The sequence below is a fragment of the Rutilus rutilus genome (genome assembly GCF_951802725.1).
Source record: "Rutilus rutilus genome assembly, chromosome: 1".
NCBI classification, from domain to species: Eukaryota; Metazoa; Chordata; class Actinopteri; order Cypriniformes; family Leuciscidae; genus Rutilus; species Rutilus rutilus.
The window spans coordinates 22,705,311-22,732,810 of record NC_140209.1 but is presented as its reverse complement, the minus strand read 5'-3'; the positions used below and the strand labels follow the sequence as shown (position 1 = coordinate 22,732,810).

At 38.7% G+C, this 27,500-nt stretch overlaps 2 protein-coding genes across 3 annotated transcripts in view; one reads left to right on the top strand and one right to left on the bottom strand.

Annotated features, from left to right (window-relative positions):
- Positions 1 to 3,527: 3,527 nt before the first annotated feature.
- On the bottom strand, positions 3,528 to 21,548 carry LOC311276746 (pregnancy zone protein-like). The gene is made up of 34 exons (XM_084386618.1): positions 21,389 to 21,548; positions 17,557 to 17,743; positions 17,334 to 17,490; positions 17,142 to 17,194; positions 15,041 to 15,061; positions 14,756 to 14,921; positions 14,597 to 14,681; positions 14,397 to 14,511; positions 14,195 to 14,315; positions 13,977 to 14,086; positions 13,733 to 13,903; positions 13,427 to 13,654; positions 13,117 to 13,329; positions 12,889 to 13,038; positions 11,805 to 11,933; positions 10,198 to 10,291; positions 8,404 to 8,554; positions 8,087 to 8,312; positions 7,875 to 7,998; positions 7,413 to 7,534; positions 7,281 to 7,332; positions 7,111 to 7,194; positions 6,846 to 7,022; positions 5,652 to 5,727; positions 5,408 to 5,564; positions 5,255 to 5,329; positions 5,010 to 5,172; positions 4,748 to 4,932; positions 4,458 to 4,679; positions 4,255 to 4,376; positions 4,054 to 4,135; positions 3,891 to 3,974; positions 3,708 to 3,813; positions 3,528 to 3,628 (listed from the first exon to the last, which is right to left on the bottom strand). Exons 1-34 carry the CDS (start codon positions 21,466 to 21,468, stop codon positions 3,588 to 3,590), a joined length of 4,329 nt encoding a protein of 1,442 aa, XP_084242744.1. The 5' UTR covers positions 21,469 to 21,548; the 3' UTR covers positions 3,528 to 3,587.
- A 5,175-nt stretch (positions 21,549 to 26,723) lies between these two features.
- tnrc6bb.1 (trinucleotide repeat containing adaptor 6Bb.1) overlaps positions 26,724 to 27,500 on the top strand; it is a 37,398-nt gene continuing 36,621 nt past the window's right edge. For both annotated transcript variants that reach the window (XM_084385477.1, XM_084385478.1), the window contains exon 1: positions 26,724 to 26,790. The gene's annotated coding sequence lies outside the window, so the exon portion shown is untranslated. The remainder of the gene's footprint in view (positions 26,791 to 27,500) is intronic.

Below are 27,500 nucleotides of genomic sequence, written 5' to 3'. Positions count from 1 at the left end.
TCTTTTTATGTTCAATAGTTTTTTAGTGGTCTCAAATGAAAGAAGTTCACAGTAATACTTTACTCACATTATTAATGCATTATACATTTTAGTTAATACATTTAAATGACAGTTGGTCAATTTAAGGCAGTCGGTTTCTGCAAGTGTAATTAGTTAACTATAATTTAGTGCATTTTTTACAGAAACAAACTAGATTACAGTAAAGAACTGTACAATTAACAGTATTTTACTGGCAACAGTGTTGCCAGTATTTTACTGTAAAAAAAACCGGTAAGGTCTAACAGTGTAGACGTGTCATTCAACCTATTGTAAGTCGATGTACCATCACAAGGGTCTTGGAAATATATTATGAAGGTTAAAAAGTTACATAGTGTTACTTTAAAGAGGTGACATGTAGTTGTAATAAATGCGTTAAAGGTACAATATGTAATTTTTTTGCTTTAACCCTTTAAAACCGGACGTGTCGTCGACGACACAGCCAACCAAGCTGTTTTCATTTCACTGTAACTCTTCAACCGTTTGCACTATCAATATAATTCAAATAGTTCCTGGAAGTAGACATCATGCGCTTTTCACCAATATACGGCTTATTACGGTAATGTCTAATGCCCGTCTGCAAATGACATCAGCGCGGGATGGAAGGATTTGAACAGAGAGAAACGACGCGCGGCAGGTTAGAGTGTTTTGGATTGCATAAAATAATAAAAGAAACGAACAAATACATGGCGAAAGATGTGTTAGACAGCAGAAGAGGGGATTGGGATGATTTTTAATGAAATTTGGGAGGCGGATGGCCGTTACTCTTTCACGCATCTAAGCATGTAGTGAGTGCATGTGTATTTGCGCGTGCCTATGAATGCGTGCATTTTTATGTGTGCGTGAATGAAAAAAAGTGTCCTAAATGAAAACTGTGCATCTCAATGTCACAAAAAGACTTGTATATATGTATTATAGTTCATTTTTCAACTTTAAAGTGTTAGTTTCTTTCGTTCATGATTTTTTCTGTTTTTTTCTAAATAAAAATCAGTAAATTTATTCTCGTTTTTTTTTTTTTTGTCTATTTAAATTCTATTTACAATCTCACCACACACAATAATGGTCAATAACTGTAATTTGTTGAAAGCTTATCTTTTTCTGAAAAAGATGACACCTTGCACATGAAGATAGCACATTGTTTTAGAATTTTACAGTAAAAAAATCAAATTATGTGAAAAACACCTATTTTAGCTTCAGGTTCTAAAGGGATAAAAATAGCAAAAATCACTATATCTATGTTTTTTTTTGTTGTGTACTTACATTATCCTGACTGTTTCCAACAACTTTCAAACCAGGAGAAATTTGTAATTTAATTCGAAGACACGGACCGTTTCTTTATTTCCGTTTTGTCGCCGTCAATGGCGTCATATCTGCGTTCTCCCTGGTTTCCGCTCGTACTGCCATAGCAACCAGAGCCCTCTGATAGTAACCAAGGCGACAGACGTGGACAACTGTGTAGTTCGTAATGTCTATCTGCACGCTGTTGTTGTTTCATTCAAACATTATGGACCATGGCAAGCGGACTCTGGATAAAAAAGAACTAAAACGAGAATCAATATCAGCGCGGTGTTTTCGAGATGCCGAGAGCTCCACGTCTGAGACTTCGACCGCTCCTACATGTACTTTATTAAACAGGTGAGCACATTTACATAAAACGAATCAATGTTATATAGTTCAACAATGATAAAATGTTAGAATATGATCTGTATGTTATTCTAATGTTGATCTAGGGGCAGTCATGGCCTAGTGGTTAGGGAGTTGGACTGGTAACCCAAGGTTGCTGGTTCGATTCCAGAACCGGTGGGAAATGACTGAGGTGCCCTTGAGCAAGGCACCTAACCCCTAATCGCTCCCCGGGCGCCACACAAAGGCTGCCCGCTGCTCTGGGTGTGTATCCACGTTTGCAGTGTGTGTGTGTTAACTACTCACTACTCTGCTCCTAATGTGTGTGCATTAACTTGGATGGGTTAAATGCAGAGGTCAAATTCCAAGTATGGGTTACCATACTTGGCCATCACGTGTCACTTTCACTTTCATCTAGCTGCTAGTCTCATACAGACAAACTAACACATAGAATAACAAATTTCAACACATTCAAATGCAGTTTAGTGTGCTAGTGTAATGTTAGACCAAGTGAAACAGCGCTGCGTTACCTCACAAGTTTAATTTGTCTAATAAACTGACCTGTGAGTTCTGTAATTCTGCACTTGCGTGTAGTTCGGTAGAATGAAATGTCCATATTCCTTTTATATCCGCGGGACTCGCGTCGCGTGTGGAGCTGATAGCTGTCTCTTAGCAATCCCGACCTGCTTCATATCACAGTCATGATAAAAACATCGATGTATTTACTCATCCATAAACATTATTAGTTCGGTCGGCTTGACGTTGACGACAAGATCCATAATTCTTACCAAATGTTGCGTCATCAAACTACGCCTTTGTTATTGTAAGAGGTTAGCGACCCCTAGCGGGCGAAAAACTTACATATTGTACGTTTAATAATCTGTAAACTGTAGCAGTGGGCCTTATGACTAATCTGTTGCACATAACTGAGGAACAACTGATGACAGCACTGTTTGATGTTGACCAATCAGGGGAAAGGGGCATTTCATTTCTGGTTATTCATAAACTGCCATTTCACACTGCACACAAATACCGGGCTAAAGTCCTTTTTTGCAGTGTCAATGTTGGACAAACATAGCACGTGATCTGTTTACATAAAGGCTATAGCATTACACATTGCTGACTGTAATGTCAAGTTTGAGTGAACTTTTTGAAGGTAAGAATGACAGTCTCTTCACTCCAATTGTCCTGTTTTCCATCGCCGTTTGACGTTTTTCCTATCATATGCAGAAACAACTATTTATATAGGCATACACCAAGCAATGTTTCCTTGACTGCCTAAAGTGTGTGAATTGAAGACTCATGAGTAGTCAGTTGCTAAGCATCTAGTTGTAACATTCTAACACCGCATAATTTCACACTGTACAAGTTTGCCACTGCAATGTGGAATTAATAACACTGCAAAAGCAGAACCAATCCTACTCCAGAGCAGGGTTTCATAACCCCAGGTAAAAAGCAGTGCTAACCCCCTTTTTAAAATTACAAAAAAGTAAAATGCTTATTTACCCAGGGTTAAAAGCTGGTTCATCAAGCGAATGACGATAACCCAGGGTTAAGTGCAGTGTGAAAAGCCCTAAATTTACACAGCTTATTACCATGGTTGGAAAAGTAAAGTTTTTTTTATATTTGCCAGTTAATTAATGAAGGGTCACCAGCAAGCAAAACACCTCAATTGTAAATGCTTCAATAAAAAAAAAAAAAAAAAAAAAAAAACACATTAAAGAACCGCAACTGCCTGAGTGAGCCATATTAAGGATTTGAAGTCAGAACAAATAGAAACTCATGAACACTGCAACTTTCAAAAAAATAAATAATAATAATAATAATAATAATAATACACAGATAAGGACCAAGAGGCAACAATAGGACTGATTGTATAAAAACAGTTTTATTTAAGTCATGTCTCCTACAGCCAGTTCTGAATCAAATCATGGACAGGGGGATGTGTAGGTGGTTTCAAACGAATCACCTGAAATAGGAAGAGAAAACGAGCTGAATCATGTTTAACAGTGAATTCAGGGCAAAGCATGATTAGAATGAAAGCGTACGTGTCTGATAGTAGTCATAAACACGTATGACCGCTGGCTTGAGATTTTCCACTTTAAGAACCTGTTTCAGCTGCAGAGTATAACTCATGGGGACGCCTTTGGGAACCTGCAAGACAGAAAGGATGAACAGCAGCACATGAGAAAATGGCAGCTAGTGAATATACCCAGTGTACACAGTCTCACCTCTTTCAGATACACTAGAACATGATCATCTTCAGCATCAACCCGCTCCACTAGCGGGGCAAATGATTGGGGTGAAGAACCAAGCTGAGAGGAAGACCACATCATTTACAATTGAAGGAGCTTCAAGTATCTTGGGACTTTCTAAATCATCTTAAATACAAACCAGTGACGTATCTGCGGTGAAGCCTGACAGGAGCTTAATGTCCACTAGAACCATGTTAGTGCTTGCTTTTACACAATTGTATCTGAATGAGTTGATGGGGGAATAAAGAGGTTTAGTCAACAGGATTAAGAACACTGTGTCCTGAAACCAGTTCATGTTTAAGACTCTTACAAAAGGAAGCTAAGCCAAAGGTGTTCTTACTTCACTGTGAAGTTCAACATGAGATTGGCTCCAAGCGGTTGGCAGTCTCCAGTCACCTGCGCTTCAACTCTCAGCGTTTTGGCAGCTTTAACGGGTGTTGGGATGTTGTAGAAACACGCAACCTACAGTATGAGCGCAAAACAAACTAGGCACAGTAAGATTTGGATGTGCACAACAGAAGCTGAGGGAGTGAAGATACAGACCTGCACAGACACACAAGTGGATCCTGACGCTTTAACACTATATTTGCCAGGAATGTTCTTCAGTGGCTTCTCCTGATACAGTAGCCTGTTGTCCTGATTCACTTTGAAGCTATAAGAGTCTCCTCCTACTACTGAGGACTGTACAGTAACAGTGCTGGTGCCGTTCAAGCTGAACACTTGAGCAGAATACACAGACAGGGCATGAAGAGCCACCACAGTGTCCTAAAAACAAGCACCAGATTAAAGACTACTCATAAATGATTACAATCATGTTTGGTAGTCAGAGGCACCTGGGTGGAGGAGAAGCCTCCATAGGGATTCTGCTGGGTCACGAGCCAGTTGACAACGCGGTTAGCATAGCCCAGATCAGCGGTTGTGAGAGGCTGAACAGAGAGAACCGCTAGCAGCACATAAGAGCTGATCTCCACCGCCAGAGTGTCACCAGATGTCGTCTGAGACCAATGGACCTTAGAGCCTTAGGATGAGATGGAGGGGGAGAAAGTTGATGCCAAAGACCCTGATAGTCAACATCAAGAGGCTGGTAAATCTTACCCTCAGAAATAGCAAGGTTGTCCAAGGCAGTTAAAAGCTGTGATCGAGTGGTGGTCTCTCCAGCCAGGCTGAAGGTGTAGGTCAGCAGAGCCATGGTATAAGTGTTTCCAAGGTTCCCAACGACAGGCCTCAAGCATGATAGACCGTTGGTAATGACAGGATCCTAAAAAAAACAAAGCATATTAGACAGCCAGAACAGGAAGGTCATCTGCAAGGAGCTCACAGAACTACTGGATTGGTTTTACCGTGGTGGGGACACCTAGTTCAAGCAGCGATGCAACAATGTAGGCAGTCATGGTCACGTTATCACCAACTCCACCCTAAAAAAAACACCCATCAAATGGATTAAAAACACTGGGTTACCACATGGGTTACAGTGAATTTGATAAAACTTATACCTTCATGTCGTTGTGGTACAAAGTGCCCTGTTGCATGAAACAGCCGTCTGAACCCTGCTGGCTTATTAGCCAGTCCTTTGCACTCTGAAGGACATTCGGATCAATGAAGACAAAGTGCGTCGCTAGACCAAAAGTCCTCATGACAAAGGCGGTCAACCTGGCCGTGGATAATGTTAAAAACCACAACTTAAACTGCTGGGGACACAAAGGTTACACAAGACTAGAACGACAGCGTAAAACTCACCATGTATTGGATGTATCATAACCAAATGTGCTGTATGATCCGTCACTGTGTCTGTAGTTTAGCTGTCCTTGGGATCCTGTTCAAGTGAAAGAAACGCATGTCGGGGGGGTTATTAGGGAGTCTTGACAGCTTCAATGTGAAGCACAGGACTGAAAGTCCTTAAGATTCATTTAGGCTCCAACACTCAAAATGGATCTATTCATCCATACCCAGTGTTGGGGAAAGTTACTTTTTTAAAAAGTAACTTAAAGTAATGGACTACAATATTGCATTACAACATACATAAAAAAAAAATTATATATATATTTATATATATATATATATATATATATATATATATATATATATATATATATATATATATATATATATATATATATATATATATATATATATATATACACATACATACATATATATATATATATATATATATATATATATATATACACACACTTTTTATGAAAAGTAATGCACTACATTACTTTTGCCTTACTGGCTGGGCTTGCTGGTTTCTTTTTTCCCCAATTTTTCTAAATCTATTTTTGGAAAATGTTAAGACCCTTTCACACCAAAGTAAAGTGAATAAGCCTCAGGTTGAAGGAAATGCATATTTACACGTGTACAATACAGGGCGCCGTTCAAACAAACCTTACAGCTTCTGCAATTCTGGATTAAAGAACAAAAGAATACAGGAGAAGGAAGTTCACTCTTATTTCTAAGTCTAATAAAGTAATCTTTGCTTAGTATGGTTGAATTAGATCATTGAAGGTCAGCAGCAAAGACTTTGGTTGATAAAGTGAGATTAAATACAAAGTGTATTTGTGTAATTGAATCTAGTTAGTTAGAAAAGTTTTGCCTAAAATTCTGAGATTGCATGTTACTGTTTTTATTCAATTACTGATTGTTTTCGTGCAAGTGAGTAAAATGCATGTTCACATTTAGTCTAGAACTAAAATAATCATGTTTACACAGCGCACACAACACCTCCTCACTTTATTTCTCTCAACATGGGGACAGGAGAGCTGTCAGTCAATAAATGTGAAAAGTAACTAGCATTACTTATTTGAAAAAGTAACTACTACGTTTTCTATGTACAACAAAATATTGAAAAGTAACCGTTACTTGGAAAAAGTAATCCGATTAGGTAACTCAAGCTACTAGTAATGAGTTGCCCCCCAACACCATCCATACCTTTCTGAAGGTAGCCTGTGGCGGTCTCTTTGATGGCTGCGGTGAGTTGCCCCGTGACTTCCAGGTACTGCAGGATGTAAATATTGGGAGCAAGAACAATCATATTCTGTTCTCCACAGCCATACGGCATCTGTAATAACCTATCCAGATTCTTCAGCGCACGACCCATTATGTCCCCTACAAGGTGTCAAGAATGAAATCCACATCAGAAACAGTTATTCTGCTAAATATTACATGTCAGTTTCTACTCAATGAAATGCTTTACCAAGGACTGAAACTGAGCATCTGGCTGATCCCTGAACCACATTTTTTGGAAATGTCAGAGTCACGTCTTCAGAAAGGTTTTTTCCTGCAGACCGAAAAGAGCGGAACAGTATTGAGCGCTAGGCTAATATTTGGCAATACATGTTTGGGAATCATTGAGTGCAAACAAACCCTTTGGACACAGTAACCAACTCTGGGTGTTTGTCCTTTCAACTCCTTCAGGCTATAAGACGCAATAAAACACCACATCAGTAAGTCAGCATGAGCTCCATGACCAAACTCCAGAAGGCTGGTAACACTCACCAGGACAAGTAGACTTCGAGTGACTACATCAATGCGTCCTCTTGTCGGGATGGTTACGACCTCAGTGCCACATAGAGTCCGGGATGGTTCAGCTGAAGCACGGACAGTCACATTGACAGTTCCTGCCATGACAGACAATAAGTGAGCAACACCTCATACACACACACAAAAAAAAAAAAAAGTGAGTAAGGGTTACCATATTTGCCCTTCACATGTCAGATTGAATTTGTCCTTTGCATTTAACCAAAGTTAGTGCACACACATAAGGAGTAGTGAATACAAAATGCAAAACAAGGACACATCCAGAGCAGAGGGCAGCCATTTTGCTGTGGCTTGGGGTTTAGTTGCCTTGCTCAAGGGCACCTCATTTGTTTCCTGCTGGTATTGAGAATAGAACCTGCAACCGTTGGGTTACCAGTCTGACTCTCTCAACATAAGGCCACGACAGAGAGAAAGACTAACCAAGAACCGAAGCTGAGAGAACCCATTTGAAGGTCTTTCTCTCATTGGCACAAAGACAGGACGAATATGGATCAGGATATGGTTTAAGAGTGAAGTCCATGGATGGAGCTGGAGTTACTTTAACCTGCCAACAAAAGAGTGCACATGGAGCAAAGACACAGGACCTTCTCTATTCATATCTACTATATAAATAAAAATAAACCATGACAGACCATGATGCACTTGGATTGATAGTTGAAAACTGTGCCCTTCAGATCAAAAGACTCCCCACGGACGATGGAGTACGGCAGGGAGAGCTCCAGGAAGAAGGGCTGGAAGACCGTCAGCAGAGCAGGAGGAGCCAGACCGAAACCTTTTGAGGACAGGCAGAACGCCTCAGTCTCCCATGTGGTGATGGTGTCAGGAACAGTGAGAGGAACTTGTGTGGATCCAGTGTCTCTGAAAGACAGCACAAGAGAAAAATAAGAGGAACAGGATAAGTAAAAACCATGGTTAAGTAGCTTTAGAAGGAACAAGATGCTTCACTAACCCCACTTGAGCAAGCTGCCAGATCCAGGTTTCTGGAAAGTAAGTCCTGACGGTCAGGTCAATAGAGGAAGCGTCACCTCCAGCACTTTCTGCTACTGGAGCAGGAGCCATTTCAGGTTTTGGAACGGCTGCATGCGGACCAAAATAAATCACTGAAACGAAGACAAGCTAGGATTACAAAAGCCATTTTAGTTTTTTTCCCCATTTATCAATTTTATATAAATCAGGTTTGTGCACACTGCAAGGAAAACAGTCTTTGCGATCAAAGATTCACACTTAAGAGTAATATACTATGATGGGATAATAGCGGCCCAGTTAAAGGGAGAACATGGGCTACAAATGCACCATAAGTACAGTAAATGGGGGTTTTCCTAAAGTACACATACAAGGTTTTATTTGGCCAGGATGAAGAGTTCATTTTGGATTTCACTTAATAACTGAAAGCTCAAAGTAACCCATTGTAGCCATAATCAGTGCATTGCATTTTGGATGCACTTTAAGGGTCCGTTTAAACGACTCAGTTTTCAACTAAAAATAGAAGCGCGTAGAGATGTTCGGATCAGCTCTAACATCACCCGAATATGCGATTAAAAATAAATCCATCCACCACCAACCTGAACCAATGATTTTCCCCAATTAAGATATCCGCACCTGATTGTCACACTACAATTACTAAGATTTAAGTGCAGTGTAGAGTAAACAGATTTTCTTTAACTGCAGTGGGCTGCTTTCAAAGTAAAAATTATTTGGCAAAATTACATTTCATTAATAGTCTAAACAGGCTTTACTCGCTTTAAACTTAATTGCCACAGTTTCCGTTTCTTTCCGAACACACGAGAAGGTAAATAAGTTCAGCCTGAGCAAAGGCTGTATTAGTTTATTGTCATATACATACAGCACTTCACAGCTGTTATACATTACATACATTGATTCGTCCTGGTTACAGTAAAACGCTTGGATCATTTTTGCCTCCATTGCTGCCTAAACATGCTCAACTGCATTGTTTAATGAGTCTGCAAATTAGTGCCTGATGAAAAAAAAAAAAAAAACCCAGCTCTCAACACTTTAATATTTCCATCATTATGTTTGAATACACTTATCAGAATAATTTCAGCTTGCGTATATTTTTAGTTAAAGCTGTTAAGTCAAGCGGTATGTCTTGTAGGGGTTTTCCTTTGTTTTACATAACCACTAGGAGGTGCTCTGGGCAGGTTTTGCTTCATTTTCCCTTTAGAGATAGGTCTATACGTTGTTGTAAACGGGTGCGTTTTACCATGAAATGAGAGTTACGAGTCTTTATTAAAATCACCACATTAATGAATTCTCTCATCCACCGGCAAGCCACCTGAAATTCATTGGAACGTTATTTTTATTACTTGGCCTGAGGATTATATATAGTGTCCATAGATATAACTGCGATCTGCGCATCACTAGCGTTTCTTTATAAGGTGACATCGCCAACTACTGGCCTGGCATGCAGAATACAGTTTTTAGTTGTTTTCACGGATCCGTGTGAACGGGGACCTTTGACAACGTTAACGTCTATATACGAAAAAGGCAAAATAAACATTTTCTGTGATGATTTTTTCCGAAATGAACCAGGTCTCAAAAAAAAAAAAAAAAAAAAAAACCTAGGCATTAGTTGTGCCTGTATACACACACACAAAACTTAAAATAAAGAGTCATGCTAAACTTCATGGAGCAATCCTTTACAAACCATGTCATGGTAAGTACTCCTTTTTCTTGTTTTACCAAGTCATATCCAAGGTCTAGATCAAGAACCTAACAGACATACCGTCACGGAAGTTGCGATAGTAGTTCAGGTCTCTGTACCTCAGGCACTGAGGTTCTCGGACAGGTAGATTTGTTGCAATCTTCAACCCCACACTCTGTCAGAGCAACAGGTCAAAATAAGTCACATTCGAAATTGAGTTAGTTGATGAATTTATGTAGCTTGTGTAGTTGACTTCTAGTCATTGATTAGCATATTCGGTCTTGATAATCTATAAATAGTGTTGCGGGCTTTATGTAAATTTTAGGTTTAGCGAGGTCACTGAGGAAGCTTGTGTAGTCCCGGCTAGCTTGAACAATTTCTTTCAAATAAAACATCTCCCTTTGCTTTGAACATCGTAACTTTGCAGATATTGTTTATGCTCAAACAGCAACATTACACTAACTAAAGTTAGAAAAGTGAAATCAATCAATTACCTCTTTTCAATTTTACCTCTAATCAATTAGTCCTTTCACATATAAGACGTGCACTTCAATTAGGAGACAGAACGCAGGTTAATGCCTTTACATGTCAATCGGTTTATGCTTAACAGAGGTGGGGGACTCGAGTCACATGAATCGAGTCGAAATTTAAGGACTTGAGACTTGCCAAGAGTCAAACTGTCCAACTAACTGAAACACTGATCACCATAATGGGCACCATAAACATTTTCAATAAAACCTCAACATTTAAACCTGTTAATTTTCAAAAAGACCTGTAGACAAATTACAGAAATAAAGTCTGTTTGGTTTGTAATTAAATGTAACATTTAATTTAATATTCAATAATATAGACTAACTTTTTTGCATTTTCCTGTCATCTCTGTAAAGCTGCTTTGAAAGAATCTGTATTGTAAAAAGTGCTACATAAATAAATGTGACTTAAGGTCCCATATTGTACATATTTCTGAAGTTTTATTTTAGGTTTTGATGTCCTTAAGAATATATATTTGCTGTACAAGTACCAAAAAACATCTCACTATACATTTTACAGCTCCTTTCTCAGGAGCTCTGCCAAAAACAGGTCGGTTTTTGCCTGTCTACTTAATATTCACGAGCCTCTCTTCTGATTGGCCTGTTGTTTTCTGAGTGACCCATCATTGGTGGGGGTGGTGACTGAAGGCGGTGGAGTAGATCTGACATCACATTTATATGGAAGTCACAACGGCTTGTGAAGAGGCACAGCTACCTTTTGCAGGCTGTGTGCATTTGTCTGTGGATCGACTGTTTTTAAACTTATATGGTAGTTTCATAGCCTCGGTTATGGAAAAAGCCAGGAAATTTCAGTTTTGAAAATATGGGACCTTTAAGAGAGATGTAATGTCTCTTCAGTTGATTTCATCGAAAGCTGTGGCTGGAAGTCAGTCCTATTAGGACTATTTAAACTCTACTTTTTTTCTGTTTGGTAATGTAACTTGATCCTTAGCAGGATTTGATTGCTTGAGGTGAGCCACTGACTAAAGTTGCAGTGCAGACAAACCAAGCAAGTCGTGACTTGAACACGTGTGACTTTCTCCCACCTCTGATGCTTAACGGTTTGTAACCTTACTCCGATAAAGGAAAACAGGTTAACGAGTTTACATGATCACAGACAAACACGCTTGACTGACATGATTACAAATTATTTTTTACCTTGAAGATTTTGTAGGCATGGTCTGTAGGAACAGCTCGACGGGACCGAACGTTCAGACACTCCTGTTCATCCTCAACTTCATATGGATAATGATCTGATAATGATCCTACCAGGAGCAAGTTGAATACCTGAGAACATTTATATGGGGGGGGGGGGGGATAAGACATATCAAAAATGCCTGGAGTAGCTGTTTGAAGACCTCCACCTTCTGGATTACCACTGTTAGTGCTAATATAGATAACTTACAAACTAAAAGTTAAAGGCCAAAGGGTCTTAGGATAAAACTTAAAGTCCACATAAACAAGACCAAATGGTAGTCCTGCCATGGATTCAAATCCACATCGTAACCCTCTGGTGCTCTTCAATCATTTTTTGACTGAATTTTTACGTTCTGTTTTTGTCAAATTTATTACTTCATCGGAATGGTATGAAACTTGGTAAACTTGGTACTTTCTATGTGAAAAAAATAAAAAAAATTATTGGGAAAGGTTAAATTCACAGTTGTGCTCCTTGAGGTCAAATGACTGCATTGAAAATGAATGGGAGACAAATTTCATCTAGTGAAAACCTTTGGAACTTACTGAAAGCTAATTTTGAGATAAAGCTCAAATTTGGAACACAACTGGATTAGATTTATGGCTTTTATTTTCTTGCAGTTTTATAATAAAACATGTTTTTGAAAATATACATTTAATTTTGATAAACATACAATTTTAATAACAATAAACAAAATTCTGTAACTATTTAAGTTCACTTTTTTAAGTATCATCTTTGAAAAGAGTGTGCTCTAAAGCATTCAAGATGTACAACAGTTTAAGTTTAAATTTAATTCAGATCTATGGTCAAATTCATTTTTGACTGACATGCGAAGAGCACCAAAGTTCAAACAGAAAATCTGATCAGTGGCACATGGATACCATTTCAGCACTAATGCATTAATGCATTAATGTTTGGTATGTTGTGGTCACAGTTTATAGATGTTAAGTTTGTCCAATTGATCCATTAGCATTATTCATATTCTAAAGCCAAAACTTACTGTCAATCAAGACCAACAACAAATTTAAATCAACTGCACATGGATACCGTTTTAGCACTCAAACGTCTTCCTGGCTCCATGATCCGGATGCTCTGATCTACAGCACTGATGCCACACAGAGATCCTGCTTCAGCAGAGACAGTCAGAACATTTCCCTCAGCAGGAACGACCGTAGCAGGAGAGAACTGTAGAGACACCTGGAACAAGGACCCACACGCTGTAGGACACGTCACCATTCACAACTTGAAGCCAAAAGATTCTAGTGCACATCATACCTGGTTTTGGAAACACATTTCTGTGTCAAATGACGCACTAGCAGCAACTACATTCTCACTGGGCAGAATGCAGAAGGCCAGAATCTGCACTGCTGGAGCCAAATCGACACAGACAAACAGTCTGAACGAAACCGTACCGCTTGTGACCGTATCAAAAGCTCTCACTTTAACCCTTTGAAATCCATGGAGGACGATCACTCCTTTGGACATGACCTGACAAGATGGAAATGGTACATAAAAGATGGCAGACAAACAGACCAGCACAGAAATCAAAACAGCAAAGATGACTACAAAAGCACTGTCCACTCACCATATAGATGATATCAGTGTTGTAGTCACCAGTTTCTCCAACAAAAGAATACTTGACCGTCACTGGAAACGCAGCACCACATTTGAGTGGCTGCTTGAGCTTCACTATAGTCAGTTCACTAAACATTGGGCTGTAGGGAGTAGCAGGTTGGAGAACCTGAACAACCCTTGTATCTGCAGTGAAGTATGGCGATTTGTAACCATAGACTACTTCTAGAGTCACACTTGCCTGGGGAACAACGAATGGAATTGGTTTACGGTGACGATTTTGTTATCGTTATTTTTAAATGAAAACTTAAGTCGTTACCACTAGACTAAGCCCAGCTTTAGGAAGATTAGCAGTGTTGAGGGAGAATGTGGCCAATCCGTTCTGGTTTGTGGTCAGATTCTGCAGCAGTTTGTTGGGCCAGCTGGAACTATCCAGGAGATAAACCACTTTGCTCACTATTGGGGTCCCATTGAAATGAGTCACAGATATCTGTTGGGAAAGAAAGTTTAGGAAACACTACCAAAGCGAAGGCTTCTGTAACAAATGATGAACTTTTACTTGCCGTTCCGTTAATCGTTGATCCGGGCTCAAAGAAACCTGGGAGTTCCACAAACGTGACTTCGCCGACTTCAAACGTAATGGACAACGTTGCAGATTTTGACATTAGCAAGTCTGAAAAATAAAATAAAATAAAAATAAAAACTACAAACATGAGCACACCAAATAAACATCAACTTCCTCCAAGCGTGTGCCATTGGTTGAGATCAGCCAATAGCTCACCTGTTCCCTCCTCTGTGACGTTCACGTTAACAAGAAATATGTCTTGCAGATTATTCTCAAATCTAGTGTTGAAAAACTCTGATGTATCGACGGTAAGGGATGCACAGCCGGTGTCATTCATCTGGTAGCAGAACAAAGATGGTCATGTTTAAGTCAACCACACGCTGAAGAAAAAAAACGGCACTGTATATCGGTCACAGACCTGCACGATTTGATTCAGGCACAGACGAGTCACCTCAGGAACCACAACATATGGAAACGGCTCACGGCACACTTCCACCAAGGCTTGGCCAGGCACAGGTTGGCCATGTGTGTATCTGGGAAATGTTGTAAGGAAGGAGATCATGTGACCAACCACAAGACAAGAAATGCAGCAATCAATAAAATAAAAGCTTCACACACTTGCCACAAACTTCAACTTTCAGTCCCTCATATCCAACGCTGTACATCTGTGGTGTGTTTAAGGTCATGTCAAACTTTGGTAAAACTAAATAAAAAACAGCTTTAAATTAGGGCCTCAGATCTACAGTCGTACTTTTGCACTCAAACATTATGACTTACCATATTTTTTCACCTCAAAAACCTGAGAGATTGTTCGGTCACCAATAAAAGCCTTTAGTGTGTACATCCCTATCTGAGCCTCTGGGTTTAACTCGTGAGAAAGCTGCAATATCCACCCCGTTGAGGAAACGTTTGTCCACTGACCAATTCGGTTATTATTATTGTCCTATTAAAACAATGGGTCAGAAAAAAATAAAAAATAAATAGCAAACCTAGTTTAATTCAAAGAGAACACCCAGAAATAAAGCAGAATTACACAAGACTTGCACTGGAGCAAATACTCACCTCCACCACCACAAGACTGTACTGCAAAACACAAAGACAGGAATATTAGACAGTGACTCAAACAAGCAGACTTGAAAGTATCCCCAAAAGATTGTTTTACAAGTCACTGTGTTAAAAGCATCAAATGACATAGCAAAAAGTAGTTTTCAAAAAAAAAAAAAATGTTTTGGTAAACTATACTTTTAATATGTTTATCATTTTAGAAATATGACTTTTTAAATTAAATTATACTAATTAAGAAACTAAAACTGCCAGTAGGTGGCAGTAAATGTCTAAATGAGCAAGTCACTCATTCAATTAATTCAAATGGCTAATTCATTAAGGAATCAAGTAATTGCCTCTCTCTATGAATGGGTCATTGAATAGGTTCCCCCGATTCGCGATAGTGTGAATTCCTTCAGAAACGCTGCTGTGTTGCTCGGAGAAGCTATGACTTTTATAGGTAACAAAAACAGACAATAGTGTCTAAAATACACTAAATTGCCAAAGGTTTTGGTACGTCGGCCTTTACATGCACATGTACTTTAATGGTATCCCATTCTTAATCCATAGTTTAATATGGAGTTGGCCCACCCTTTGCTGCTATAACAGCTTAATCCAATAAACCTTGTGGAAATCGTTCCCAGAAAAGATTGTTTTACCTTTCTTCTTTGAAGCGCATTTGTGAGGTCAGGCATTGATGTTGGACGAGAAGGCCTGGCTCGCAGTCTCTGCTCCAATTCATCCCAAAGGTGTTCTGTCGGGTTGAGGTCAGGACTCTGTGCAGGCCAGTCAATTTACTCCACACCAAACTCGCTCATCCATGTCTTTATGGACCTTGCTTTGTGCACTGTTGCGCAGTCGTGTTGGTACAGGAACATCCCCAAACTGTTCCCACAAAGTTGGGAGCATGAAATTGTCCAAGATGTCTTGGTATGCTGAAGCATTAAGAGTTCCTTTCATTGGAACTAAGGGGCCAAGCCCAACCCCTGAAAAACATAATCCCCCCTCCACCAAGCTTTACACTTGGCACAATGCAGTCAGGCAAGTACAGTTCTCCTGGCAACCGCCAAACCCAGACTCATCCATCGGATTGTCACATAGAGGAGCGCGATTCGTCACTCCAGAGAACACGTCTCCACTGCTCTAGAGTCCAGTGGCGGCACACTTTGCACCACTGCGTCCCACACTTTGCATTGTACTTGGTGATGTAAGGCTTGGATGCAGCTGCTCGGCCATGGAAACCCATTCCATGAAACTCTCTACACTGTACTTGAGCTAATTCTAAGGGCACACAAAGTTTGGAGGTATGTAGCTATTGACGCTGCAGAAAGTTGGCGACTTCTGCGCACTGTGAGCCTCAGCATGTGCTGAACCCGCTCTGGGATTTTACGTGCCCTACCACTTTGTGGCTGAGTTGCTGTTGTTCCCAATTGCTTCCACTTTGTTATAATACCACAGTTTCACGGTACCACGCTTGAATTCACTGAGCTCCTTAGAGCGACCCATTCTTTCACAAATGCTTGTAGAAGCAGTCTTCATGCCTAGGTGCTTGATTTTATACAACTGTGGCCATGGAAGTGATTGGAACACCTGAATTCAATGATTTGGAGGGGTGCCCCAATACTTTTGGCAATATAGTGTATAACATTATTAGCTTTTGTTTTACTGAAGTGTTCAAATGTAAAATCAGCATCACCTTTAAACTTGTGCATGCAATTCGGGACAAAAACAAACCTTGTGAAATTGCTTAACTATCATATTATATAAGAGAAACTCATAAAGGGACATTTTTGCCCAGATATCTTAACTCAACCTTCAAGAATCCCTCTAAAGTTTGCTGCCCTGCTTCATGTTCGTCACCAATCAACTGTATAAAATGTAAGATGAACTACGCAGGTCTGTGGCGGATGCGTTAATTTTAACGCGTTATTTTCCTCCCCCCATGACTGATTAATTAACGCGTTGAATCAACAGCCCTTATAAATACACAAATAACCATTTTAGAGGGAAATATGCACAATTATGATGGACTGAACTTTGTGCATTTATACATGACCTGCACTATTTTTCAATTTGTTTGCAGCAAGATTGCTCAATGTCAAAAGAGATCAGGCCTCACCATTTGATCAAGAGGCACAAACTTGGCATCCATAGTAACAACTCTGAAATTCACTGCAAAAAAATAATAATATTTATATATATATAAAAGTCAAATGCTCAAATCCATTACACTAGACACTTGAAAATGAACTTGTAACGCAACAGACTTTCCAGACTCCTAATAGTCATCCAAGTGTCATTTGTAGCTCACCCGTTTGCCCTGGATTGTAGATGGGTTTGTCCGATTGGATGAAGGTCAAAGGTAGGTAAGATCTGAACATGACTTTCCTCTCTTCGGTCATTCTGAAACACCTTCCTTGAACTTCCACCTTTATCTTCTGCACTGAAACTCCATCTACTTGAGGAGCCTGTAGAGAAACATGTTAATGTACATCAAACTAGACAAAATGTTCATGTGTAGAATGATAACAGACCTGGAAACTAAAGCAGCGGTAAATCTCTGCAGAAGCAGATCGCTGCTGCACAAGTAGAGTTGTCCTGTTTTTGTCATCGAACAGAGAAATGGTCATTGTGAGACTATCGTTGGGTTTCAGAAGAATTGCACACAATTTGGCGTCAGTGCCTGACTCAATCACTGCAGGGAATGTCACCATGAATAACCTGTAGAAACATGGTCGGGTCAGAACATGTACTTGTGTAGGTGTACATTCACAGAGAGAGTGGGCGACGTTGTCAAGACTAAGAATAAAAGAACACACACTGCAAAAGTAGGCCCAGCTCCTGCTGAAATGCAAGGTGGGTCATTATTTAATTTTCCGTTTTAACTTTATTTTATAACAAAAAGAGACATTATAAACGTAGGACTGGTTACTTGCCCTGCCAAAATTTCACTGGCCCCACTAAATATATAATTGTATTTCAATAAATAATGTTACATAAAAGATGCTTATGAACAAAGTACAAGCAATTGCACAAATACAATAGAACAAAAATAAAAAAAAATCTTAGCCTAAATAAGCTGGTGTGTTCCAAAACAATGACAACATTTGCATTTAGGAGATATGGATTCAAACTCATTTCTGCTAAAATGGATCACGTATTATTATTATGACGCCACCGCAGACTTCAGCTTCTCATTACATCTTCTGTCCAAACAAATGCTCTCTAGAATCTGAAGCGTCCCGCCCCCTATGATATAAATACCACCTTGCCAAAGCGATTGTGGCTGTACCTGACTGTACGTTCGGTAGGAAATGGATGCTCAGTGTCAGCTGCTCGTGCTCATCAGTTTCATCAGTTAACTGTTGGAGTTACTGGAGTAACATATACTCCAGGAAATTGTTTATTTCGAGTCGGAGTGACTGTCAGACACGTCCGAAAGCGAGTAACTTTAGAAAACAGGATCAGTTTTGAACAACACTCTGTTTTGAACGATTCAGTTCGATTTGGTGAACTGGTTCATCCGGTTGAACATCATACCGGTCATACCGTTGTCACGTCACGGAGCAATTTGGGTTGGAGATGTGTGTTCGGTTGCTCAAATGCTCGAGTTGTATTCCGTTTTCAGAATGAAATGGCTACAATTTATTCACACCTCTGACGTTACTATTGAATCCAACGTATCAGCGCACAAATTAGTTTCCATGGTGCTGTCAAGTATGACTCCCTGTCTGTAATGTAAACTATACTCTATTGGCTATTTGAAAAGGGAGAGGAGCCATTAAATGTCTCATCAGCTTCCTGTTTCAGTGGAAATTACGTCAACACATCATACAAAGCTGCGCGTTTCAAGGCACTTCAGTGGGCCTTTAAATGGTGGTAGTGTAGTCTATGAACGGTACACCCCCCTAGACTCACAGAAATTATTTGACCCAAGTCTTAAGCAACCACTGACCCATTCAAACCTGACAAGTGTTGATCTTTTATGCATCTCACGCGAATTAAACGAGTTAAATGCGCATTTACGCGTGCTGATTTTTCACACGCAAACGCATTAAATACACGTATTTTACGTGTTGTTAATAGTAATGGGAAACCAAGGCTTTCTGAAGCGTTTGAAACAGTTCATTACCCAAAGCTTTTAACACAATGCACATTAGCGACATCTGGTGGTCACACTTTCTCCACCATATCTAACAAATCACTGCAGAGCAGAAAAAGCACATGACCAAACAAAGCTTCGGAAGTTTGTGATAGTGGAATCAATACAGGTCTATCTAATCTGATAATTTGTACCAATAATGTGTGCTTTTTTTTTTTACAATTCATGTTGTATGGAGGTAGCTGTGTTAAGTCATTTAAATAATGCCTTCTTGATAATCATTTCTCTTTTACACATCATGTGGGGTCACAAAACACAAATTCTCAAGCCAGCTGTTTCGACCTTACATGACTTTCGAAGCTTCAAATGTCATTAATCACGTGGTATCAGGGCTCCAGACTAACTTTTCCACTGGTTGCACTGGTGCTACCAACTTTCTCAGTTGGTCGCACCAGCACATGATTTGGTCGCACCAAATTGTTTTTTTTTTTACAACATGGAATTAATCAATGCACGCTGATGAATAGTTGTTCTAATCTGCGTACCCTAGTTTTGCACGGATGTAAAAATACTGAAAGTGACACATGACCACATGTTGGCAAAATGTTTAAATTTTTTAAATGAAAACCAGTAAAAATAACTATATATATAAAAAAAAAAAAAACGTATGTTTTTTAATGTTTGATTGTATTTTATTTAGTACTGTCAATTGATTAAAACAATTAACTAGCCTATTCACGATTAATCACACTTAACATTAAAGTTCTTAATATATTTTTATATTGTAATTACACATTTAATCTGCAAATTAATGTAGAAACAACAAAGTATATTTTAAATATTTGATCTATTAGGTAGGAAATATACATAAATTGAATAAAGTTATCAAACACCTCTCAGTCTTCACTGTAATTTTCGGACTTTTTTCTTTGATTTGATTTTTTTACATTAATGTATCACAGAAGCGGGTTTATTAGGCTGCTGTCGCTTTAAGATCTGATGCATACAATGCGGATCTGACAAGCATCCGATGTTGTCACAACTCTTTGCGTTCATTCAACACTTTAACTAATTTAATACTGTGCTTACAAGGATACTCGACAAAGTGATAATTTTGGCATACTTTTTTGTGTTTTTGTCCGTTCAAGCGTGAAAGAACTCAATGCGGCTGCGCGCTGTCTGAAGCGGCATTCTGTGCGCATGAGGTGTGTGTGTGTGTGTGTGTGTGTGTGACAGAGGAGATTTACAGACAGCGCGCCGCCAGTACAGATTTAAGTTCTTATTTTTGCGTTTTATCGCGCTTGAATTGTTTATTAGCACTTGAATGAATGATAGCGTGATAAAAATACTACAGAGCAGCCAATGGATGAAAGAAAAAAAAAATCTGATGCTGCATTATTGCGTTAAATATTTACACGTTTAACTGAAAAAAAAAAAATGAATCGCATGCGTTAACATGTTAATTTTGACAGCCCTAATTTTTGTATAATCAAACATAAACAATATGTATTTGTCATATTCCTTTGCTCACTTGGTTCCTGCCTCCCTGTCCGCACCTGTGCTCTTGTCATCAGTTGTGTCTGAGGCTGTATGCTGGCTCGTTGGCTTGTAATTCCTGAATTCCTGTACGTTCGTTAATAAATAAACTGCAAGTGTCTTGCGGAAGACCATTGCAGCCGGAGCTACTTCTTTCCGTTAATGTCTATGGCGAGTCACGCAGGCACTGGGCAACTCTGCAGCTGAGCCGACCCCAGGATAAAATAGTCAGAATATAAACACTTATTATAGGCGTACCATAGTGATTTTGAACATAAGTTACGGACTGCAGCAGCTGCTGATACAACGGCGTTCTGTTGCGCATGCGTGAATTTAACTGATTAGTACATGACCATGCACTCACACAAATGCGACCACATACAATTTTAACTCGCACATTCTCAAAAAATGGTCGCAGTCTGGAACCCTGGGTATTTCGATGCAAGCATCAGTACAGTATGCGATAGTACTTTGAAAACTGCGTCGGAGCCCCGGTCCATCTAGTTACATCACATATTAAAATGAACGTGTTTTTGAACCTTTTGGCCTTCCACAGTAAACAGCGCGCGTACTGAATTGAGTTTCTTTAAGCGTCTCTTTGCGCGAGAACGGTTGAAATCGTTTGAATGTTTATGAAGACCGCCTCATGTTCTAATACTGCTCTCTAGTTTCTAAATAAAAAGTCGAAAACCAATTTAGACTATCAATTAACTCAATAGGCTACTTACGGTCCTGTCTTTCCAGCAACAGCAAAAAGAAAAAGACCCAAAAAGAGCCCTGCCCAAATACAAATCTCCTTTACTGCCATGAAGTCAAATAAGAATTGCTTTCAGAAACCCTGCAGAACTTCTGCAACGATCTGCCATTATTTACTGCTCGAATCAATCTCAGTCTAGCCTGGCGATTGGCCTATTTAAACGCTCTTAATAATCGGGATTTGTTTAGATAGGCCTAATTTCTTCGTTGATTAATCTCCCAGCTGAAATTAATTTTATAATCGTATTACTTATAGCATCTTTAAAACACAACACATACAGACATCCCTGCATGGAAACACTTTCAGAGCGATATTATTCAGCTGAGTAACATCCACTTTTTGCACTGTTTGTGAATAAAGATCACTGTCTCCAGCCGTAGACTAGCCTATGTATGCAGAAAAAATAAATAAATTCAGAGTTCAACATCTATAGGCTAATCGATCAAAAACCATCAGATCTATGCTGATTTTTTTCTTCTTCTCTGCCGTCTTAACAATTCTAAAATTTGTTTAGAGCTTTTTGGGTTCAACCCACTTTATTTTCCTAATTTATTATGAGATAAAATTATATTACATAATAATACATTGTATTTATACAATTATTTTATTAACGAGTGTCATGTTTGTCATTTAATTTGTCAAGTAGCCAGCTTCGGACCATGCAATCGTGATTTTATGACATTAATTTTGATTTATTCAGATACAGTACTTGGTCAGTACTGACTCCAAAAGCCTTCCTGTTTGACAGATTCTCCATTTTGAACTATTAGTTTTTATTAGAGGACACTGAAGACAGCATAAAAGGTTGGTATTTTACACACTATGCAGAATCTGTAAATCAAACTTCACTTACACATGCATGAGCTTCAACTTTTTTTTCTCTAGAGCTGCATGCTTTATAGCTAAATTAAACTCGATGAACTCTATTGAACTGCACTGATCTGAATAATGACACTATTGTCTTTTTTAAGTTAAAAGTTTATTTTCTTTTTTCTGTTTTACAGCAGCATTTTATTCAGTTTGAATCAATGAATCAGTAAAGCTGCTTTGCATGAAATAGGTAGGCTAGGCCTTGTATAAAGCGCTATAGAAATAAAGCAGACTTTATTTCATTTAGCTGTGCCATTACTTTGTACTTTGCAATGTTTTAAAACTGTGACTTTGTTAGTTGTTGTCCTTTATTGTACACATCACTAACTGAAATAAACCTGTATAAATATATTATGTTATGTTCTGATAAACGCACTACCATTAAAATGTTTGTGATTAATATAGGATTCTCATTTACGTGTGTTTAAAGCGTTTACTTGATCAAAAATAGATAAAACATCTGAAAAACTGGTTTTGTTGAAATGAATGATTTAAGATTACTGATTTTCACCGATTTCAACCAACCTGAAAAACAAGATTTTATTGAAGCATAACTGTCAGTAGATATAACCTGACTTCTCAAGCTTGGTAACATTACTTAATTTTGAGATTATCTTTTTTTTTTGTTTTATATGATGAAGTCCTTTTCCACCTTAATGTAAATGCACTCAAAAAATAATTCATTACCCTCATTCTTCAGCACAATGGTAACCACAACATTTAATGACAGAAACTCCTCTAAATGTCCAACTGAACATTAAACATTAACATACCAACACATTTCCCTTTACTGAAAAACACATAAAATAACACTTAAAGGGATATTTCACTGCTGGAAAGATTAATGTGTATTTAAATTGGGTCATTTATGTAGTAAAAATGTGACATTATTTTAGAAGTTGGAGCCTTCTAGACTGAGAAAAGCCAGAAAATGTATTTTTGGCTCATGTGGATGAAAGACAACAACTCCCAGAATGCACTTGCTTCGCTGCCCTATGAGGCCACTCCCAAGCGCAATATTTTTTTCCCCAGGATGGTAGGGGAAGACTCATGAATATTCATTAGGGAAGTCATCCCTGATTGGTCTTAACCCCAGTGACGGGTAGGTTTAGGGGCGGGGTTAGGGGTAGGTCATCAGACCCCCAGTGGCGGGTAGGTTTAGGGGTGGGGTTAGGGGTAGGTCATCAGACCAATCAGGGATGACTTCCCTAATGAATATTCATGAGTCTTCCCCTACCATCCTGGGAAAAAAAAAAATCGCCTCCCAAGCCATGCCTACCGGTTACAGAGGGCAGTATCGGAAGTATACAACTTTGACTCGAAACTGAAAAGACGCCGTTTTATCGCGAGATCCCCCTATCCCCCGGGCGGGTTGAAAACATGCGGAACGAGCTCCTCCTACTGGCTGTAGTCTCTAGCCTCTGGCCAAAAAAGCCTCAGATGACGCTAAATGACACTTTTTGCGTCATCTGAGGTTTTTTTCCAGACACACAATACAGAAATCTCTTGTCTCAGGGGGACATGAGGGAGGGAAGCACGGTCATTCTAAAGTATACTACTGGGTTTCTACTGATACAAAGCTTAATGCTAATCGGTGAACTATCCCTTAAATCCCTTAAAGGTGCAGTGTGTGATTTTTAGCGGCATCTAGTGGTGAGATTTGCGAATTGCAATCGGTCAATAATTCGCGGCCTTTCCTTGAAATTTCAAACTCGAATGAGAGGCTACGGTGGCCGACGTAGGAAGCCGCGTCTTTTTCTGCTGCTTCTCATTCAAGTTAGTGACGAAACGCGCTCTGTAGCGCTGTTTGTTCGCTGTCGGCTACGGTAGAAACATGACGTCACGATATGGCGACCTTCATAGAAGGGGTGGCCGCGGTTATGTACATATAAATGACTCATTCTAAGGTAATAAAAACATAACGGTTCATTAAGTAAGGTCTTTATACACCACTGAAAACATAGTTATGGATCTTATATTGCATTTCTGTCAATAGATCCTCAGAAATATCACACATTGCACCTTTAACTTACTCTACTAATGAAGTCCTTCGCAAAGCATGCTGGGAGCTACAGATCCACAGCCCATTGGCCCGTTTCAGAAAGGACGTTAAGTGAAAACTCTGAATATTTTAACCCTGAAATGAGGGAAACTCAGGGTTTTCCGTTTCAGAATGGGAGGAATGTCAACCTGCATAGGCTGTGTGTTGGAAGCTAGTTTAGTTTTTAGTCGATAAAGTTTTAAATATGTATATTTTTCATAAACAAACGCATGACCTCACTTCAGAATTAACCCCCTGGAGCCGAATGGATTGCTTTTATGATGGATGGATGCACTTTTTTGGGCTTCAAAATCTCATCCTCCATTTACTGCGATTATAAAGCTTCGAAGACCGAGGACTGCGCGGACCGATGGGCGGCTGACTTGAAGCAGTGCGTGCCGGTTAGAAATTTTGTCCGACTTGAGAGAGAGCCGACGCCAAGTATGCCATCAAAGTACCATCATGAGAGCAGCCGGCTCGTTCATTTTATAGCTGTTTTTTAGACATCGGCTGCGGCTGGATGTAACCAATCGGCGAGAGTTGCTGCTTGCCGGCTGGGAGGAGCTGAAAATGGAGACGTGAAGTCGGACACTTTCTGCTTCCCGTAGTGACGCTCAGATTAAGTGTGCTCTAGTCTTGACTGAGCTCAAACTATTTAACATTTATCTTATTTGTGTGGCACTAGACACCTCTCTTTCACAGTTTTGAAACTGGATTGATGACATTCACTATTCATCCATGCACTGCTCTGACCTACACTAACAACGAACACATTTTCTATCATGAATGCCTATTAAAAAACGAATGAGCCAATCAGAGTAGATGTGGGGCGGGGCGAGACATGTAACCCCGCCCCGATCTGAAGGCTGCAGCCAGGTGTACTTGATATAGCTAGGTCCACTCTGGCTAGGTCTAAATCCGGGTGATCACTTAGCCTATATCAAAGTTATATATATCATCATATCCTCCAGCCCTAAAACTTGTATAGGTTTTTTTTTTTTTTTTTTTTTTTTTTTTTAAACGTCCAATTATGCAGAATATACGATGGTAAATATTTCTTTCCTTGATGAGTTGACAATACAATATATAACAAGACAATATTTAGGGCATAATTTTACCCCAAAATTCAGTCATATTGACACAAAATGATAACTGCAAATCCACCTTTCTCTGCCTGGATCAAGTTGTTTCTTGCAGCGATCCATTTGCTTGTCTGTTCTGTGGCTTTCGGCAGTCTATAAAATATACCTTAGATATCTTGTCAAATCTAGTTATACAGTCAATCTCAAAGCAAAAAATCAATAAAAAAAATCGATTCCTAAACGATTTTATTGCATAATTTAAGACTTTACACTGTTGTTGGATGCATCAAAATAAAATAAAATAAAATAAAATAAAATAAAATAAAATAAAATAAAATAAAATAAAATAAAATAAAATAGCATGCTTTTTAATGCGTCTGACGGAGTTGACACAAATTAAGTTATGAAGTGAATAAATGCAATTTTTTTTAGAAAAAAAAAAACATTTTCAGAAAAACCTGTTCCCTGAGACCTTTGTCTACAAATATGGATCAGTTTATAAATAATGTATTATTAAATGATAAAAACTAACTTCTAAAACATGTTTTGTCTCTTATCTAAAGAACCAGTGTAATATTTTGTGTTTTTTTTTTGCGTCTTTTGCCACTCACCATCATATTTTGCACACCCTCCATCATATTTTGCACACCCTCCATCCTATTTTGCACACCCTCCATCATATTTTGACACTGAGCGGTTAAAGGAAAAAAAAAAAACTGCTCAGTTGCTCAAAAAAAATATATATAGTTTCATTAAAAATTACCTTCTGATTTCTTGAAGATGACAATTTTTTTTTTCATGTTATTTATTTCTATTTATTCGTATTCATTTATTGTATGTTATTATACGTTTAATTTCTATTGCTTTAAATCTTTTATGAATTCATTTCTTAATTGACTTTCTCTTAATGTATGTACTTTACTGCCTTGCTTTACCTTGAGTTTCTTATCCTATTTTGTGTGTGTGATACATATATACCCTGTGATCTTTGTTCAGTAAAAAAAAAAGACAAGAAAAAAAGTTAAAGAAGGGAACAAAATAATTTGTCTAGGTGACAGGAGACATTTAGCGCAGACATACTTAGGAATTAGGCAATACAATGAAATATAACACAATAATAGTAACAACAACAAAAACAGAAGAATGCATTGTCTGCTTTTATTAAGATATAAGAATTGCTGTAAGATTGTCACACAGCGCCCTCTGGTGGTCCGTCAGCAGCGCCTTCACAAACTCTCTCTCTCTCTTTGTGTGTGTGTGTGTGTGTGTGTGTGTGTGCGTGTGTTTGCGCACGCGCAGTCGCCTGTTCGGATGCGAACTGATACCCGGATGTTAATCGGCGCGGCGTCCAGTGCGCAGCTGCAGGCCGGACTGACTGAGGTGAGCAAAACAAACCCAAACATGTACAAACATACACAACATATTTCAAGTTAGCATCAACATACATATGTATATATGTCACATAATCTATTAGACTGATGTTTGAAGGCTATCTTTGTTATTTTGCCAACGTAAGCTGAAGTATCTTAGTTGTTATGTTTTCATCGAAATCCACTGAATAATTAAATGTATAGGAGCCGCATATCAACTTATGTGACACGGAATGAAACCAGTAACACTATTATACCCGCTTTGAGTGCTATTAAACGATTTCTTTGCGGTTAAATGGCTGTGTGTAAATGCGCCATAATTAGCACGTTAGCTTGGTAAGTTTATGCAGGAAGATGAATAAAACATCTTTACGGCAAAAAATCACAAATGATTCCGAGTGATCATAGTTCATTTTAAGTAGCACATTGGTCTTTAAAGTACATTAAATAAATAATATCATAGTATGGCCATCTTTTAGTACCATGATAAATATCAGTGTACTTTGATATTGCCTTGCTAACAAAACTACTTTGCTAACATTTCCATTAAGTTATTAAAAAAACGGTATTTTTTAACGTTCTCTGAACTTTTAAAATGTCCCTATTAAATGTTTTAAAACGTTCTTTGTGTCATACGAACGTTAAGTGAACATTCCATTTTATTATTCTGCAGGCATTATTGGAATGTTACTTTTCGAATGTTCTCTGAACGTTCTAAAA

Excerpts from the sequence above, each read along its gene's own strand:
- LOC311276746 (XM_084386618.1), bottom strand. The coding sequence starts at position 21,468 with ATGGCAGTAAAGGAGATTTGTATTTGGGCAGGGCTCTTTTTGGGTCTT. Across the intron at positions 14,682-14,755 it reads TTTTGAGGTGAAAAAATATG|TTTTACCAAAGTTTGACATG; the intron begins GTAAGTCATAAT and ends TTTTTTATTTAG. Across the intron at positions 14,316-14,396 it reads GCCTGAATCAAATCGTGCAG|ATGAATGACACCGGCTGTGC; the intron begins GTCTGTGACCGA and ends TTCTGCTACCAG.